The following is a 16,629-nucleotide window of genomic DNA, read 5'->3' on the forward strand; positions in this document are numbered from 1 at the left end:
CTAGCAACTGTTTGTTTATTTTGGAACATGCGGTCGGAAAAAAGTGTGAAATTATGACCTCGAGGGAGCCATAAGGTTATGTGCACGATTTGTGTACTTGGGACCGAGGATATTGCTCGACTGTTCGACATAATTAGGTTTCGATGCAGCGTGGGTATATTTTATATGAAAATAGAAGGAAAAAGTTCGGGACCAAGCTCCGACCTCGAGGGAACGCCGGATCTCGAACGACCGCTTGTTCGAGGGAACGCAGTTTCACTGTACATGTTCTGATTATTGCTCTAGGACTGTTATTACAATCATCATCACAACAAATCATGACTTAAGGAATATTCACACTAAGTATTGTTATTCTGGAGAATTAAACTATTGATAGTCATCTTCATGAAACCAGATCAAGGGAAAATACACATAAAACTGCAATGAAAAATGAAATTATACCTTTTTTAACTGGTTCTGTCTGCGTAATTAGGTCCACAGAATTTGGACAAAAAAATAGGTAAATTCTCTACTGTGATTACATATTATTCTATTGTTTCAAACTTTTAAAGTGGTCATTTCCACTGATCAATCAAATTGCTTCATTGTTTTCTTTCCTGTTCAAGCACTGGCTCTATTTCCCAAGATACTGATTATTGAACACAGTAAAAACATGAATATCTGTATTTTGTATACTGCAGTGGTCAAAATTAACACAAGCGCACAAGCCCTACACTGGTAAAATATTTTTCGGGCTTGCTCAAATTCTGAATTTTATAAAGCAGGGCTTGTTCAAAAACTTGATGCCAAGCAAAAGTATAAGAATTCGAGCTTGTTCATCCAAAAGTCTAATTTCAATGACTGATACTGTCATTCAACAAGCATCAAAATCAAGAAGACATTCAGAGATCATCAACTGCATTCAACTGCTGAAATCCTCATTTAATAGAAACAAAAATCAATTACAAATTTGAGTGCATATTCAATTTGCTCTAAGAAATAACATCATCAATGAAGGCACAAAAACAGTAAAAGAAATCAATAGCATACCCAATAAACACTCTCATTGATGCCATAAATGTCATTAGAAGAACAATTACCCTTATGAGACTAATCAATATGGGTGAGAACTGGTACACTGTTGAGAAGCAATGCAAGACCTGTATTTAAACTATTGTTTGTAAGTAAACATGAATATAAGTCGCATTACATCAGATTATTTAAAATATTAACAGGGTCGAGTTGTTAAAAGTACATAATGCCATTCTTGTTTAAGTCAAACAATTTCCACAAGCTTTAAAGAGTTTATATCTGCATACAGGATTGCAATTCCCCCCCGACCCTCGACAACAACAATAACTGATGGGTTTCTGGGTTTCTTCCGAAAGCCAAAATAAAAGTTCAGACCATTTTATCCCCTAAACATGGAAAGATGACCTACTGAACAGTTATGTCCGTGTTTTATCATAAAAATGGGCTATTTTACTTAAATGGTTGAGGCCTAAAGCAATGCAATATGGCAGTTCTCATCAAGAAAATGCAGTCTTACCATCTTGGACCAATTTAAATCTGGCTGGATGTTGCTCATTATCCATCATTTTGCTCATTATCCATCAGGATACATTCCCTCTGGGATTTAATAATTTGTGAGGGACAATATAATGCACCATACCAGTCACATAAATGTCTGCCACACTATTTTGTTTTGTTTATGTCATTAACAGGTAGGTTCAGAAAGGCCCATTTTCAGACTAGAAATTATTTAAACAAGAGGACCATGATTGCCCTGAATCGCTCACCCGAGTGAATGTCTCAAACCTTAGTTTTATTATGAGAATGAATACAACTAGGAATTAAAACAACATCGAGTATAGTCAAATTTTGTAGGAGTTTAGTTCATCCAAGCACAACATTTGTTGATGTTTGTTTCCCAAAAAAACACACATGATCCAAATTTAATGGCTGTAGCTTCAAAAATAAGAAAGAAGGTGAAAAGGTCACAGTCAAGGTCATCCAAGCACAACATTGATATTTGTTTTCAAAACAGTACACATGGTCCAAATTTCATTGCTGAAATATCATTATATAAGAAAGTGGGTCAAAAGGTTACAGTCATAACTAATATATAAGTCTATAAGAAACTCACCAGGGCATGGTCAGTTTTGTCCCTGGATGACTACTGTGTGATGTCTCCAGGGGCACTGGAGGACAACTGTATGATGCTACATACAAAATTTCAAGGGCCTAGCTGTTTTAGACAAGACGATTTTCTTATATAAGTCTAAAGGAATCTTGTGACCCCTGGGGTTTTGACCAAACTTGATAGAAGACTAGTATATGATGATACATTCTCGGTTCTAGGCCTAGACTGGTTTCAGACAAGAAGATTTCCCTGAATAAGTCTTAAAGGAAAATAGTGAATCCCAGTGCGTTGCCAGTTTTGCCCTCATGGTCATAATTTGAACATCATCACGGACAGTTATACAAAGTCATTCATCAGTCACAAAATTTATGTTTCATCAAACTTGAGTTTAAGACTGGCCATAAAGTATACTTATTATAATTAAAGCTACTTAGTGTAGAAATGTACATGTATTGAATAATGTACAGATGCACTAATTCAATGTCAGTTTTCACTAAAACAAAATAATACTTGCATAATACAATCATTTAAGCACACAGTTTACTTCCACTGAAGATATAAAGTTCAAAAATGATTATACCCATTGAAAAAATCTGCTGTATGCTTACTCTTACAAAGCTGGAAAAGGTATCAAAAAAAGCTGGGGGCCTGGGGGCTGCAGTGCCCCCGGTGGGTCCAGGGCAAAGCCCTGGCTAGGGGTCCAGTGGGCCAGCCCCCCCCCCCCCAATTTTTCAAAGCCTTAACTGACTTTTAATCAATCAAATCTATGTTGTATATTTATGATATTTCTGGCAGCTTTTGTCACCTCCATTTGTTTTTTGCAGGATGTTCAAGCTCTTTAGTAGTATACCCTGGGGGTAGAAACTTCATTGTTCAATTTTGACAGCAGTATTTCGATTTATTTCTTTGTTTATTTTTGCCTTCAATTTGCGGTATGTCGTAAAAGTCGTAAAGGATACTTTAAATATTCGGTGAAAACTGGCTTTTTCCGCCATCCAAGTTTTTGTTGGCCCGGAAACTGCCGAGGTTTTTGGACAACATCGGAATGACAATGCTTTCTTACGAAAAGAAACTACTATTTTCGGAAACGTTCTGCTGATATCTGCGACAGAATTATACCACTTATGGCAACGCTATTTATAGAACAAAATTGGGAAACCAGTTACTTTAACTTTGTTTTGTCTTCGATTTTGAGTAGACCGTAATGTTGATGATGGGGTATGGGGGCTTTTTTACGAAAAGAAACGACTATTTCAGAAACGTTCTGCTGATATCGGCGACAGAATTTTACCACTTATGGCAATGTTATTTATAGAACGAAATTGGGAAACCAGTAAATTTAACTTTGTTTTGTCTTCGATTTTGAGTGGACCGCGATGTTGATGATGGGGTATGGGGTACAAGATATGCTAAGTCGTGCATGGATGCAGCCTCCAGATGAGAAACATTCTGTAAATTGTGGTTTGAGGTACGTCTATACAATGTAACTAAGTGTAATATATGTACTATCCACCTGCACTTCAATTAATGAAGTTGAGACCATGGTAAAGGATGGAGGTGGAACTCACGGTCATGGACTGACAGCGCTTGGCCATGAGGTGCATCCACTACACTTCACACAGATAATTACAGTTGTCAATCAGATTAACTATACAACATTTATGAATTTGATTTGACTTTATGTAAGTTATGTTTAGTTACAGGCTAATTATTAAAGCAAAGGCTTAATGCCATGATCACGTATTAATTATGATGTCCTTGAAGTTGTTTTTTTCAAAACCTATTTTGAATATGGGTTGAAAAATATGGGCACACTCCTTAAATTAGGAAGCAAAATAATCATATTTGTTCAAATGGTTCTATCAATTTTAAAGTATTCATAAGGAACAGAAGTTCACTTATTACCAGTAAAAATATGGAAATAATAATAAACTAGCTACAATTATAGGCGAGGAATGTGCTGTCGGGTGTTGGTGTTCCCTTAATGTGCTCTTCAGCTATGTATTGTATGTTTGTACTGGTTGTTTAGAATATGTTTCATATATTAACACAGTTATTGACAAGACATGACACTAATCCATGCCACAAAGTAAGTTTACTCAGTGGTGATAATACTAGGGCCATGTATTGCCCGACATTATTTTTACTTATAAATGAATTTCATTCATAAATTAATATAGCTAATTTTTATATGTTATAATAAAATTCTTGACATAATTTGTCACATATTGCCACGGTAACAAAAAAAACATTGTAATGTTTAAACATTATAGTCATCTCATGTAGTGTCAACCATCTGTGATATCAAACTTAGTTTTTCTTGTTCATATGACAGTAAACTGTTGAAACTTTGTCAATAAAAAATTATTGTTATGAGGCCACTCCTTTTTTATTTTTTTGGAAAAAATGTCCACCGAGTGGTCGAGAAAAAAAAAAAAAAAAAAAGAGGAAAAAAGTCACAAAATATACTCTGAAAGGGTGAAAATCAGAGAACAACATAACAACATTGAAAATTTATATCATTTACTTGACATTTTAAATTTTTAAACTGCTATTAATGCATGTTTTAATACACTCAAAGTTTCAAAGTTCTAATAAAACACACAGTTTAGATCTTACATACTGTGCATATAAAACATCAATGAAATTGACTATAAAACATGTTAACATGTATAAACTACACTTATTATAAAGATACATTGAATATCACTCAGCAAGACATTTTTTTAGCTTTAAGGGTACGCTGAAGCAAAAATGAATGCACAACACTTAAAAACTGACCAATATTAAATTGAAAAAAAAAAGAGAAGGCGAATTTTACGCATTAAAATACACAAAAATTGCACTGTATTAAAACAATACATTACATTTTCTAAACATTGTTTCAGTTATTTCAATATTGGAAAATGTCAATAAAGTGAAATAATTACCAATTTTGAAAATAAGGAAGTAACATCTTATGAAGATATTATGAAGCAATTTTGTGTCAAATTGTCTTCGTAATATTTGTTATTTTTTATTTTATAGTTCTTAATGTTTTTGTCCGGTAAGTCTGATGTACATATTGTCTCTTTTGCTGTTCAGATGTAAATCTTTTATTCATATGGAATATATGATATTTGGTATGAAAATTAATGTTGTCTTATGAGGAATTCATTTATATTCTTTATAACATAGAACCTTTAAATTATATGCAATATTTCATACATTTTCTTTATTTCCTTTTACATCTGAAGGGTTTCATAATGGTTTTTAATTCTTCAACAAACTGTTATTTCTTGTGTCTACATGTTTCCTTTAATTTTAGCACCTTCATTATTTTATGTTCTAACTAATCTTTATGCAACAGGCTTAGCTAGACAAGTTTTGATAGCTAAGCCTGAGTGAGACATTTCAGACATTCTTGTTACTTCTTAACCTTTTAAAACAACAATATTTTTCATATAAAAGCCTAAGGATCACTTTTATTAAGGACTTCGAATTGTATGGTGTTCCATTACATTACTTTATACTTTGTGTGTTACCAAAGTCAGGACAATGTGTTACAAATATTATTTTCGACTTTGTGTGCGTTACCAAAGTTATAATAAAGGACATTGTGTTACAAATATATATTTCTAGGAACAGTTTTATAAGTGTGTTTAATAATTTGTGTTACAAATTTAAAATACTTAAACACTTGTGTTACAAGAATTATTGATGACACTGTATAAATTTCTTCTACTGGTGTTCCATAGAACTGTATGCATGTGATTATATTCTGGACGTTATTAAACCTTAAAAACATTCATTGTGAGTTGCGTCAGGATTTGAACCCACACATTCACGTCATTATAAAGACATTTGAGCTTTAATATTGTGAAAACAATTCCTGAAAAACTAAAAACCAAACTAGACCTAGATTTGAGTTTTATAACCCTTACCATGCGGGGTCCTAGTTTTGTGTAACCCGATCCATGCTAATTCGGGATATTTTCGGACCGGGATATTTACCATGGGATGTTCACCCAATCCATTTCAAATTCAAATCTTGCAGCAAATTACCACATCAGTACATAAAAATCACATAGCAAAATAATAAATCTAGCATGTGACCTAACTTTATGTACCAATGATAGTAAACTGACAGAGAAATCCATCATTATGTATCGGATATTTTCATCTTCTCCCAACTCCGCCATTTTGTGTATACATACGTTCACAGAGCATCTATACTTCATGCTTGTTTATTTTTCATTTTAAAGAGTATTCCTTGGTTACAACAACAAATCTAATTTATAGTGAAATATCAGGTTCATTACAAATTGAAATGGACTTATTCAAAATAGTCTTCCATGTTGTTTTATGTAAATGTTTTGCACACAACTCCCGGCATTAGTAAATGCCATTGGGCATTAGTAAATGCCATTGACACATGTGTTCAACTCTTTTTTTATTGTTTTTACTCAACTGTTAACCCAAACATGTAATCTAGAATAAACACAAGCTTTACATTGACTCAATGACAAGTTTTTACAAACCAATGTGTGATTTAAGATCCATAAACACCACCAACCGAACTTGTAAAACTAGGTCGCCGGTGTCACTTGAGAATATTTACTTTCGATTTCACCACTCACACTTAGTGCACTGTTATTTGATATTTAACCATAAAATGTTATAAAATGTTTTTCTCTCACATAATTTACAGATATTTGTGTCTACTAATTCGATGGCAGCCGCTGACACTTTTTTTTATTTTTTATTTATAAACAACAATAATTTCATGACCTAAATTGGCGGGGAAAAACAACAATCACGTGACAGTTATTGCTTGTATCGGCTGTTAAATTTGCCAATGTTTATTGCTATTGTTTTTTTAACAACTACTGCATATTTCAATTAATTATTTCATACAAAGAATGACTGCTATCGTCAATTCCGCCATTGCCAACGGCGCTGCCATAACAGTTGACTGGCTCATATGCTATCACTATAAATTGGCGAATACGGCTACGGAACAACAAACCAGTCGAGATCTACTGCATTCGTACACTTATCAGTTCGTTTTTCTTTCGTTTCACACCAAAATCAATACGGTCGGGAAAATAATTTTGAAAAAAAAGTGAAATTCATTATTTATTTTTTTGTACTTTTCGGAAAAATTAGACTCGCCGGTTTTGTAAACCAATTTATATAAAAGTAGTGGCCTGATGATGTTGCTAAATATTAAATTTCGGCATCAAATAATGCACCAGTCAATTGTAAACACGCCCCCCCCCCCCCCCCCCCCCCCCAGGTCCAGGGAATAGTGGGGACTTTGACTTTCGGTCCAGCCAACCCCGGGTAAAATCCCCGCCCTGCGGTGACGAACTGATGGTAAAACCCCAGCCAAATGCCCCCGCACCCCAGAAACTCTATATAAGGCCCAATCTCCGCTAAATTTGGCGCTAAGACAAAAAACCCGCGGTCACCCGGCCCTGCGGGGCCACCTGGAAAGTAAAAACACGGCCCATTTCCCCGGCTATCCCCGGTATACCCCCGGACCAGGGGGGCCGTGGTTACAATTGACTGGTGCATAACCTACCTATTGGAAAAAATGGTGTTTTAAAATATATAGGATATTGCACTTGGCTTTGATGCATTTATTAGTATTTAAGGTATTAGCCATGTAATACAACTCGGGAAACATCGGGTAACATCGACATATATCGCCACTCGCCGTAACAGATCGCGACGAACATCGGGCGTATTCGGCCTGTACCGGATGTTGCTATTTTTAGAAATAGAAGGTATTTCCCGGCTATTCATAGGTCAATAATGGAATTTCTACATCGTAGGATTTGGAAACATTGTGATGTTTTTCTCATGAATATACGTTTAAAATAAATAAACACTAAAAGTACACGCTGACAGTTGATTACGATACATCTAACAATTTGAGTCATTACAGTAAAACATGGATTATAAGTGAAATATACGCGTAAGAGAAGATTTTCTCTCGAAAAAACGAACTCTCAACAATCGGCATGGAACTGGGATATTTGTATCAAAGGGCTCAGAATGTAAGTATCCTTGAGCAGTTTTGTACGTTGATGTGTTCAAAAACGTTTGTTTTTTAATTTATCTTTGGAATTCTTAAATCATTTTTATTAGCTAAATGTTTAGACAGCATGTTCATATTTTACATGTACTTATGTACATGTTACATATTTTTATATGTACTTATGTACATAACTTATGTTTAAGATATGATATGAGTATGTAATCTTTAAATTGATTGTTTTATCTTAGAAAAATATTAGACTTAAAATTTTGTTTAAAAATGATGTGTTTTAATACGGGACCTATTTCTAACATACCACAATACATGTACATACCCGTTATTTGTTTACAAAATGTATATTTTCAAAATTAACCTGTGAAAAAAAGTTGTATGTGGTTTGGAGCTTGGTGATGATGATGATGATGATGATGATGATGATGAATTTTATTGATAAATTTTATAATTTTCTTTATATATATATATATATATATATATATATATATATATATATATATATATATATATATATATATATATCAGCTTGTTGTTGTTTTTTTCAAAATAATGTCGAGAAATATTAAACTGTTTATATTTTATTTTGTATACCGTATTATATCATGCATAGGACGCACTTTTTTACCCCCAATTCTCGTCTTAAAAAGTGCCTGCGTCCTTTCTATGCTATTAGAATTGCATCTGTTTTTTCCAAGTCCATTTCGGGTCGAAAATATTGGACCGGGGAAGAACGCGGTAATAGTAAGTATCTGTACTGCGTCACCGAAGAGAACAACTGACATATGTAAAATCACGCAAGTTAACACACGCAGAAATATATTGAATGTTTACTTTAAAATGATTTATTGAGAAATAAATTGAAAAAAAAATACGAGTGTTTACTTTTTTATAAAAGGGACGCTACTCACAAAAACTCGATGTGAGTCAGCATTTTAACTGGATTGAGTTATAACGGCAACGGAAAATCGGGAAAGGAGGTAAATATCAATTAATCGTTGTTCATGATTTTAATGTTTCGATATTTTACAAAACATTTTGTTGTATGTTACTGTTTTAAAAAATTAATGAAGGAATGTGCATAACGCAAAGTAGCATTATTGTCAATATCAAATCTTTTCAAATGTGCGAAGGTGTGAAAAACACCCGCTGTCTGTCATTAGAAAAATGGTTGTTTGTTCGCACTTTACCTGACATGCCTTCCGCTGGCAAGACTAATTACCGACACGCATTAATTATGCCTACATCCTCAGTTTTGACAATACAGTTTTGTTGCGATTGCAACGGTTGCAACGGTTGACTGTCATTCAGAAGGCATGTCGGGACTATTGCAACGGTTGCAACGGTTGACTCTCAGTCGGGACTATTACGGCATTTGTATAAGTCTTATAATATGCGTGAATGTTCTCAAAATGTCAAGACATATATCTTTGTTATGTACGCTAAATTACCAAAATACGACGATAATTATCGAAATACACAAGACAGTTATCGAAATATGCCTAATATACAATTTTTTGTTTGTTTTTTACTTCAATATATGTTATAAATACTTTACCAACCTCAATTTTTCGTCTCCGATTTTAACATTTTTCCGCTGCGTCCTATCTTATATATTAAGGGGTTTTACCCGTTTTCTCAACTATTTTTTGCCTGCGTCCTATCTATGCTAGCGTCCTATACATGATATAATACGGTATGTATGGCAGTATAATTATCTGTACTAATTAGTTAGAAAGGCTTTAATGTACAACTTTTTTCCTTTACAGCACTAAACATTCTTGATGGGTAAAGTACCTGAAGGTGCATGAAAACCAAATCAGCATTGAGTAGTTATCATCTGTGCACACACTACAAGTACAAAGCATGGGAACAGACCAAACTTCAAATGTTGAAGAGTGAAGAATCATTGTGAAAAAAATAATTGTTAGAATACCAATGACAAAATAAAACAGATATACATCAAATTACCCACAGAGATTGTTTACATGTTAAAATATTAAAAAAAAAACATTAGTTGAGAACTTTCACTCTGATATTTTTGGAGGGGCGAGCCCACTTATTGTTCTTGTTTCTTCACATATTTTAGTTTAAAAGTACACTCATTTGTTTTAAACTCTGTATTCTGAGTTAGTATCATAAGTAAAATTCATTTATTTGAAAGAGTACATTTTATGAATAAGTCCAATTAAGCTTTATAAATTTTTACAAGAAAAAGGTTGATTTTTAAGCATTTTATTAGCTATAAAAATGTATGGTAACATGACATTATGTATATTTTCTTCAAAACTGGACGGTAAACTATCATAAATTGTAATTTAAATTGTTCAATAGACATCATAGATAATATCTAAAATGATTTCAGCAGCTTGTCTTATAGTTAACTATTTTTTATGAATTTTATAAAACTGCTATATATTTTCAAACATCGAAAAACTGCTCTTTTCCGAAGAATCATAAGATCAATCAAAATGATTTTTTTCCATGTGTATCAATAATGTGTTCGTTTGAACTTTAGTTTTCTGTTAACTGAAGTTTATTTTACCAGAAACTGTTGTGTTTATTTCATAATCTCTGATAATGCGAAAAAAAATCAAATATAGACAAAATATTTACTTGTTGCTCTTTGTTGCCCTTGGAGTTTGGGGGTGGGTGTAATGAAACATTAATAACTTTTTTAATTCACGGTAAAAAATCTTCAAAATTTGGATAAAAGTCCCATAGTGTACCCATAGTGTACCGTGATTATAACTATGTTGTCAGTTAAAGCTTTTAAAAAAGTGTGTATTACGCGGCTAATACCTTAAGTAAATTTAACAGAATAGTCAAAATCATTTTGAAAATGATCAACTTTGCACCACGTACAATATTCATACTTGTTAACAAAATCATAATATGTTTTCCATCATTTCCAAAAATTATAACCATATCATTATAACCAATGATTTGCTAGCGGTTTTGAGAAATGAATGTCACACTTTGTAATATGTCAATTTTCTATCAAATCACATGTTTACGTGTTTGACTCATGTCCCTTCAAATAAGCACAAACGAACAAGAAAAGTGTCTAGAAACCCTGTTAGAACAAGAGTCATGAACATGACACCTACATCACTGTCTGCAATTTGTATTTCAAAACATGACAAAATAACAAGTTCATCATTACAAAAAAACATCGACTTTTTATGTATTATATCACAGTAAGTTTTTAAACATTTAGTAAACATGAGTGTGGCATGTTTACCTTTCTTGACAACTACATCATCGGTAGAAATTGTATACAATAGTTTTGACAAGGTTTTGGTATGTTTAATACATGGCCACAAATGTTAAGGGCAACAATTTATGAGATGAAAACTACTCAACTGTGACTTCCCTCTAGTTAGAATTGCAGATATGCATAAAATATAGATATTTCTGAAGCTTCAAAAAAGAATTAAGTATTACCTCCCTAAGAATACCATCAATTGACCCTACAGCTAGAAAGCACCTTTGCAGCTGACATCCAGAGGAAACAGCACTAGGCCACAAAAACAAATGAAGGAGAATAAACCCCAAAGCATATGGCATGTACAGGTGGTACTCGGGGTACCTCCTGTTTACCAAGTACAAGCTAGTTTTGTATAGGTAATAAGTGATGAATACCTGCATAATATCACCAATATTTATGAACAGTTCAGGAAATTAAATTACAGAATGTCAAAATGGTATAAAACCCTGTCTACCTGCAAGGAGAAGAATTCAATGTTATTACAAGTTGTTGATGCCATGTTGGGGTTTGAAACCTCAGTTAGCAAATTAAACAAAATCCCTGTATTTCAAAAAATGTTACATGTGTGTCAATATTTTGACTGAATAACAATCGGCAATCTATAATATTACATTACAATGGATTCATTAAATTGTCTTGCTTAAAGTGAGTGAAAACAATAGGCAGCAATTATAGGTTCTACTTTCATTTAGTAAGCAATACTTCTAAATGTTCTTCACAGTAAGCCACCAAATCATTATTAGGCATCTTCTGTGTCTTTGATATGGAGGTCAGAGCATTATTTCTATGAATATTTACCAACTGGCATGTATTCAGAGGTGTTTAACCCAGGATAAAATCGAGATGGCTGTTTTCGGTGTTGCCAGGGGTATTGAGTACATCATCAGACAGAATATCATGCCATGCAGCAGCATGTTTCTAGGAAAAAGTGTCATGAGCCGACAATCACTAAACTTTCATTACAAATGATAGTTCCTTGAAAAGGTCAAGGAAAGAGATAAACACAGGACCAAATATGATTGTCAGACAAAAATGACATATCAATAGACTGCAAGGTAGTTGTTCCTTATTCTGCAGACTGCTTTATTAAGGAATGCCCCAGTAAATAAAAACGTAATCATTACTATCATTCACTCTGCTTTTTGCATACGGTTCTGTAAAATTAGAACAACAGCCAAGCTTAAATTATTTGTCTTTATAAGAAAATAAGAGTCATATGACATTGTGGATATAAACATGCCAATACAAGAAAGGAAGACTACCAAAAAAAACACTGGAAAGGAAACTTTTAAAAATTCCTTTTAATTAAAAAGAAGCTGAAACAAACAAAAGCCATAACTTTAACAAGCAAATTCGTTGAATTGATATCCCACGCCTGATTGGGCTAAGTCAAGGAATGGAAATCAATTGTTGGTGAAATAATTATATATGAGTTTGAGTTTGATTGCAACTGATTGAAATAAAAAAAAAATATTGTAGCATTTAGAATTGACCAAGAAACCTAGTTTATGACTCCATGTTACTCAGTTCCAATCTTTTTTCTTAGATTTGACCTATTGACCCATATGACCCACTTTTAAAACACAGTCAAAATTTAACCCAAGACAACATTCTGACTATGTTTGAACAAAATCTGACCAATCATCACCATAAAATAGTTTCGGACAAGATTTTTGAAAGATTTGACCTTGTGACCTAATTTTTTATCACATGTGACCCAGTTTAAAACATGTCCAAGATTTCATCAAGGAAAACATTCTGATCAAGTTTCATGAATATTAGACCATACATAATGCCTTTGTGTGTCAAAGATTTTTTCTAAAATTTGACCTAGTGACCTAGTTTTTGACCCAATGTGCCCCACTTTTACAAGCGGTCCATATTTCATCAAGGGGTACATCAAGACCAAGATTGAACATAATCCGACCAATCATTTCCATTCTGGACAAAACATTTCTAAGTTTTGACCTAGTGACCTAATTTTTCATCATATGTGACCCAGTTTTAAATAAGTCCAAGATTTACTCAAGGAAAACATTCTAAATAAGTTTTATGAATATCTGACCATGTATTATGCCTCTAGTATGTTTCAAAGATTTTTCTAAGCTTTGACCTAGTGACCTAGTTTTTGACCCCATGTGACCCACTTTTTTCAGTTGTCCATATTTTGTCAAGGGGTACATCATGACCAATTTTGAACATAACTTGACCTATCATTACCGTGATATGGTTCCAGATGAGATTTTTCTAAGATTTGACCTAGTGACCTAATTTTCGATCATATGTGACCCAGTTTTGTTAACGACCAAGAGTTCATCAAGGAAAAATGTTCTGATAATTTTTCATGCATATTTGACAGTGTATAGTGCCTCTAGTATGATCCAAAGATTTTTCAAAGATTTGACCTAGTTTTTGACCCCATTTGACCCACTTTTTTAAGCGGGCCATATTTCATCAAGGGGTACATCATGACCAATTTTGAACAAAACTTGATCAGTCATTACCATGATATGGTTCCAGACAAGATTTTTCTAAGATTTGACCTAGTGACCTAATTTTCGATCGTATGCGACCCAGTTTTATTTATGACGAAGAGTTCATCAAGGAAAACTTTCTGATAAAGTTTCATGAATATTTGACCATGTATTATGCCTCTAGTATGTTCCAAAAATGTTCTACAATTTGACCTATTGACCTAGTTTTTGACCCCATGTGACCCACTTTAGCACGTGGTCGAGATTTCATCAAGGGGAACATTCTGACAGAGTTTGAACATTTTCTGATCAATGCCTACCAAGATATGGTACCAGACGGACGGACGGAATGACGGACGGACAACGCCAAAACAATATCGCCCTCCCGAAATCTTCGATTCGGTGGGGGATAATAAATGAGGAGAGCTACTCACATGTGGGGAGGTAATCTGGGGGGACCATTGCTGTCTTTGGTAGATTATCCTCTGGTTCAAGACAAAATGGCATCGGCACCGTGTACATAGGTGTGTAATACGGAGACCAGTACATGTACTGTTGGTAGTACGGTACTGAATAACATGGCATGTAGTCATGATGATGGCTACCAATTACCGACTCTGATGTTGTACGCGTTGTTGCCAAGCTTGATGAATAAGGGGACTGAATGTCTGTAAAGTTGTGGTGGTAATAAACACTAAATGTAACATCTGTATCTGTAAGGTCTATAAACACTGAGTCCAAACAGAAGTCACTTTGAACATTGGTGTAATGAGATTTCCTGTTCTTGCCTGCAATGTCAATATCAAGCAGCTGTTTGTGAGATGTCTTGGTCCTTTTCTCCCCCCAGCGGAACGATTTCCCTTTGAAAACTGGAGAGGCATTGTCACAGTGACTGTCGGTATCAACTGAGGTCTCCGAGACTGAGTCTGTCACCTCACTTACATCATAATCACTCTCCGTGTTTGATATGTTGTCAATTTCAACAGTAGCTGTCACTTTGTGCAAAGGCACCTTCTGGTGTTGTTGAGCAAACTTCTTGGATTTATTTCTCCTCCCAGTTCGATGCAGAGGCTTGGATTGAGCAGTGTAGGGCTCATAGCCCGTAGCAGCCCTGGAATCACTGTAGGCGTAACTACTGTACCACTGACACTGGGGACAGCTGTCCGGTGGGCATTCATACCGGACAAGCGGGTAACCTGTTGTGTACTCAGCAAGCTGTTGAAGCTCCTCCGGTGTAAATTCCTGGCTTGCCACCGGAGCTTCTCTCCCCTCCTGGGCAGTAGAAATGTCAGAATCAGACTGGATTTCTGAGCTGGATGTGGTTGACGAAATCTCGCTCTCCTCTGTATCCTCCTGTGTGGATTCTACACTAGTTAGGTCATTACATATGACATCCACATTCTCACACTCCTCTATGTTTTTCTTGTGAAAAACTTTGTGTGGTATATGAGCTTCACTCACATTGTTTAGTACATACTCTGCAACTAGTTTTTCATTACATGGATTTTGGAAACAATAGTTAGTATGCACATTGTAAGGAGTATAACTTTTCCTGTGTTGCTTTTCAACAACATTGATAAAGGCACTATTAAAGTTTTTGGAATTTTTGCGCCTGTTATTTTTCCTGTTGTGATTATAGGTCACCTCACTACGATCAGAGCTGTTATCAGTTTCAATGTCAATGTCTTCCCTAATCTCACTTGATTCTTGCTTTTGAAGCAAATTTCTACGACTTTTCTGTTTTTGCTGAATGGCTGCTTTAAGAGTATCTTTCAGCTGAATTACTATGGGAGTATTTGCTCGGTTCTGTTTTCGCTTCCCTTTTTTATTATTATTCATGTTGGTGTTTTTATAGTGACGACTACCTGTACGTTCTTGAAGGCATTTCTTGCATGCAGGGACGGACTCTGCATACAGGCTTGTTGACGTCCCGGCATATTCCTCTTCTCGAATAATTTCTGTGTTGGCGCTTACCAAAGCCTGCTTCACAGGTAACACTTTCTGCATGGTGATTATGAGAACGTCTCGTCAACAAACAAGTGGACAAGATATCATTTACTTATGACTCTCAATAATGCTACGTGTCACATTCAAAACATAATACCCTAAGAAAACAAACAGAATCCACTTATGAATCTGTTAAAAAACCTGTTGCATCACAACTTCTGTTTACGAAAAAGGAATCCAACTTGTTAAGGAGTATTGTTCTTAAGTACAGCATTGTTTGGCGAAAAAGTCCATTTTTCCATTACTCCACATGCACTACGCAATTGGGAATGATGCCACTAGAAAAAAGAGAACCAGTTTTAACATTTAGGTTTAAAATCATGTATGCCACACGTCAGTTTTCAAGAAAAACTTCAACATTTACTGATGTGTGGTTTCAGTTACAATGATAACTAGTTACCAAGATGTCACGTGCAGGCTTTATACAAGTATTGCTCATAATCTACATTTACTTGAATACACTAATTGACATAGTTAATTTCTGACTCATTTTCACATTTTGACATCCAGCCTGTCACCCTAACTCTCTTTGGAGTATTTTGAAACTATTATAAACTATATGTAAAACAAGATATAGCAGTTACTCTGAGCAATCAGGTATGTACAAAATATATCATTCAGGGCTGGAATTTAGCACTTGCACACTCGCAAACTGTGAGTGAAGATTTGAAATGCGAGTTGAGTTTTAAGGTACTTACAAAATTTTGCGAGTGAAAAC

The 16,629-nt window shown here is 34.5% G+C and overlaps 1 protein-coding gene across 3 annotated transcripts in view; it reads right to left on the minus strand.

The window, feature by feature from the left end:
- The window catches only part of LOC128222057 (CCR4-NOT transcription complex subunit 6-like), an 88,093-nt gene that overhangs the window by 41,874 nt on the left and 29,590 nt on the right, over nucleotides 1-16,629 (minus strand). For 2 of the 3 annotated variants that reach the window (XM_052930828.1, XM_052930835.1), the window contains exon 2: nucleotides 14,339-16,189. The exons of the other annotated variant lie outside the window; for it this stretch is intronic. In XM_052930828.1, the coding sequence (XP_052786788.1) occupies nucleotides 14,339-15,911 (1,573 nt within the window). In that variant the 5' untranslated portion in view covers nucleotides 15,912-16,189. The remainder of the gene's footprint in view (nucleotides 1-14,338; nucleotides 16,190-16,629) is intronic. 3 annotated transcript variants of the gene reach the window in all.

Source organism: Mya arenaria, chromosome 2 (genome assembly GCF_026914265.1).
Source record: "Mya arenaria isolate MELC-2E11 chromosome 2, ASM2691426v1".
Taxonomy (NCBI): Eukaryota; Metazoa; Mollusca; class Bivalvia; order Myida; family Myidae; genus Mya; species Mya arenaria.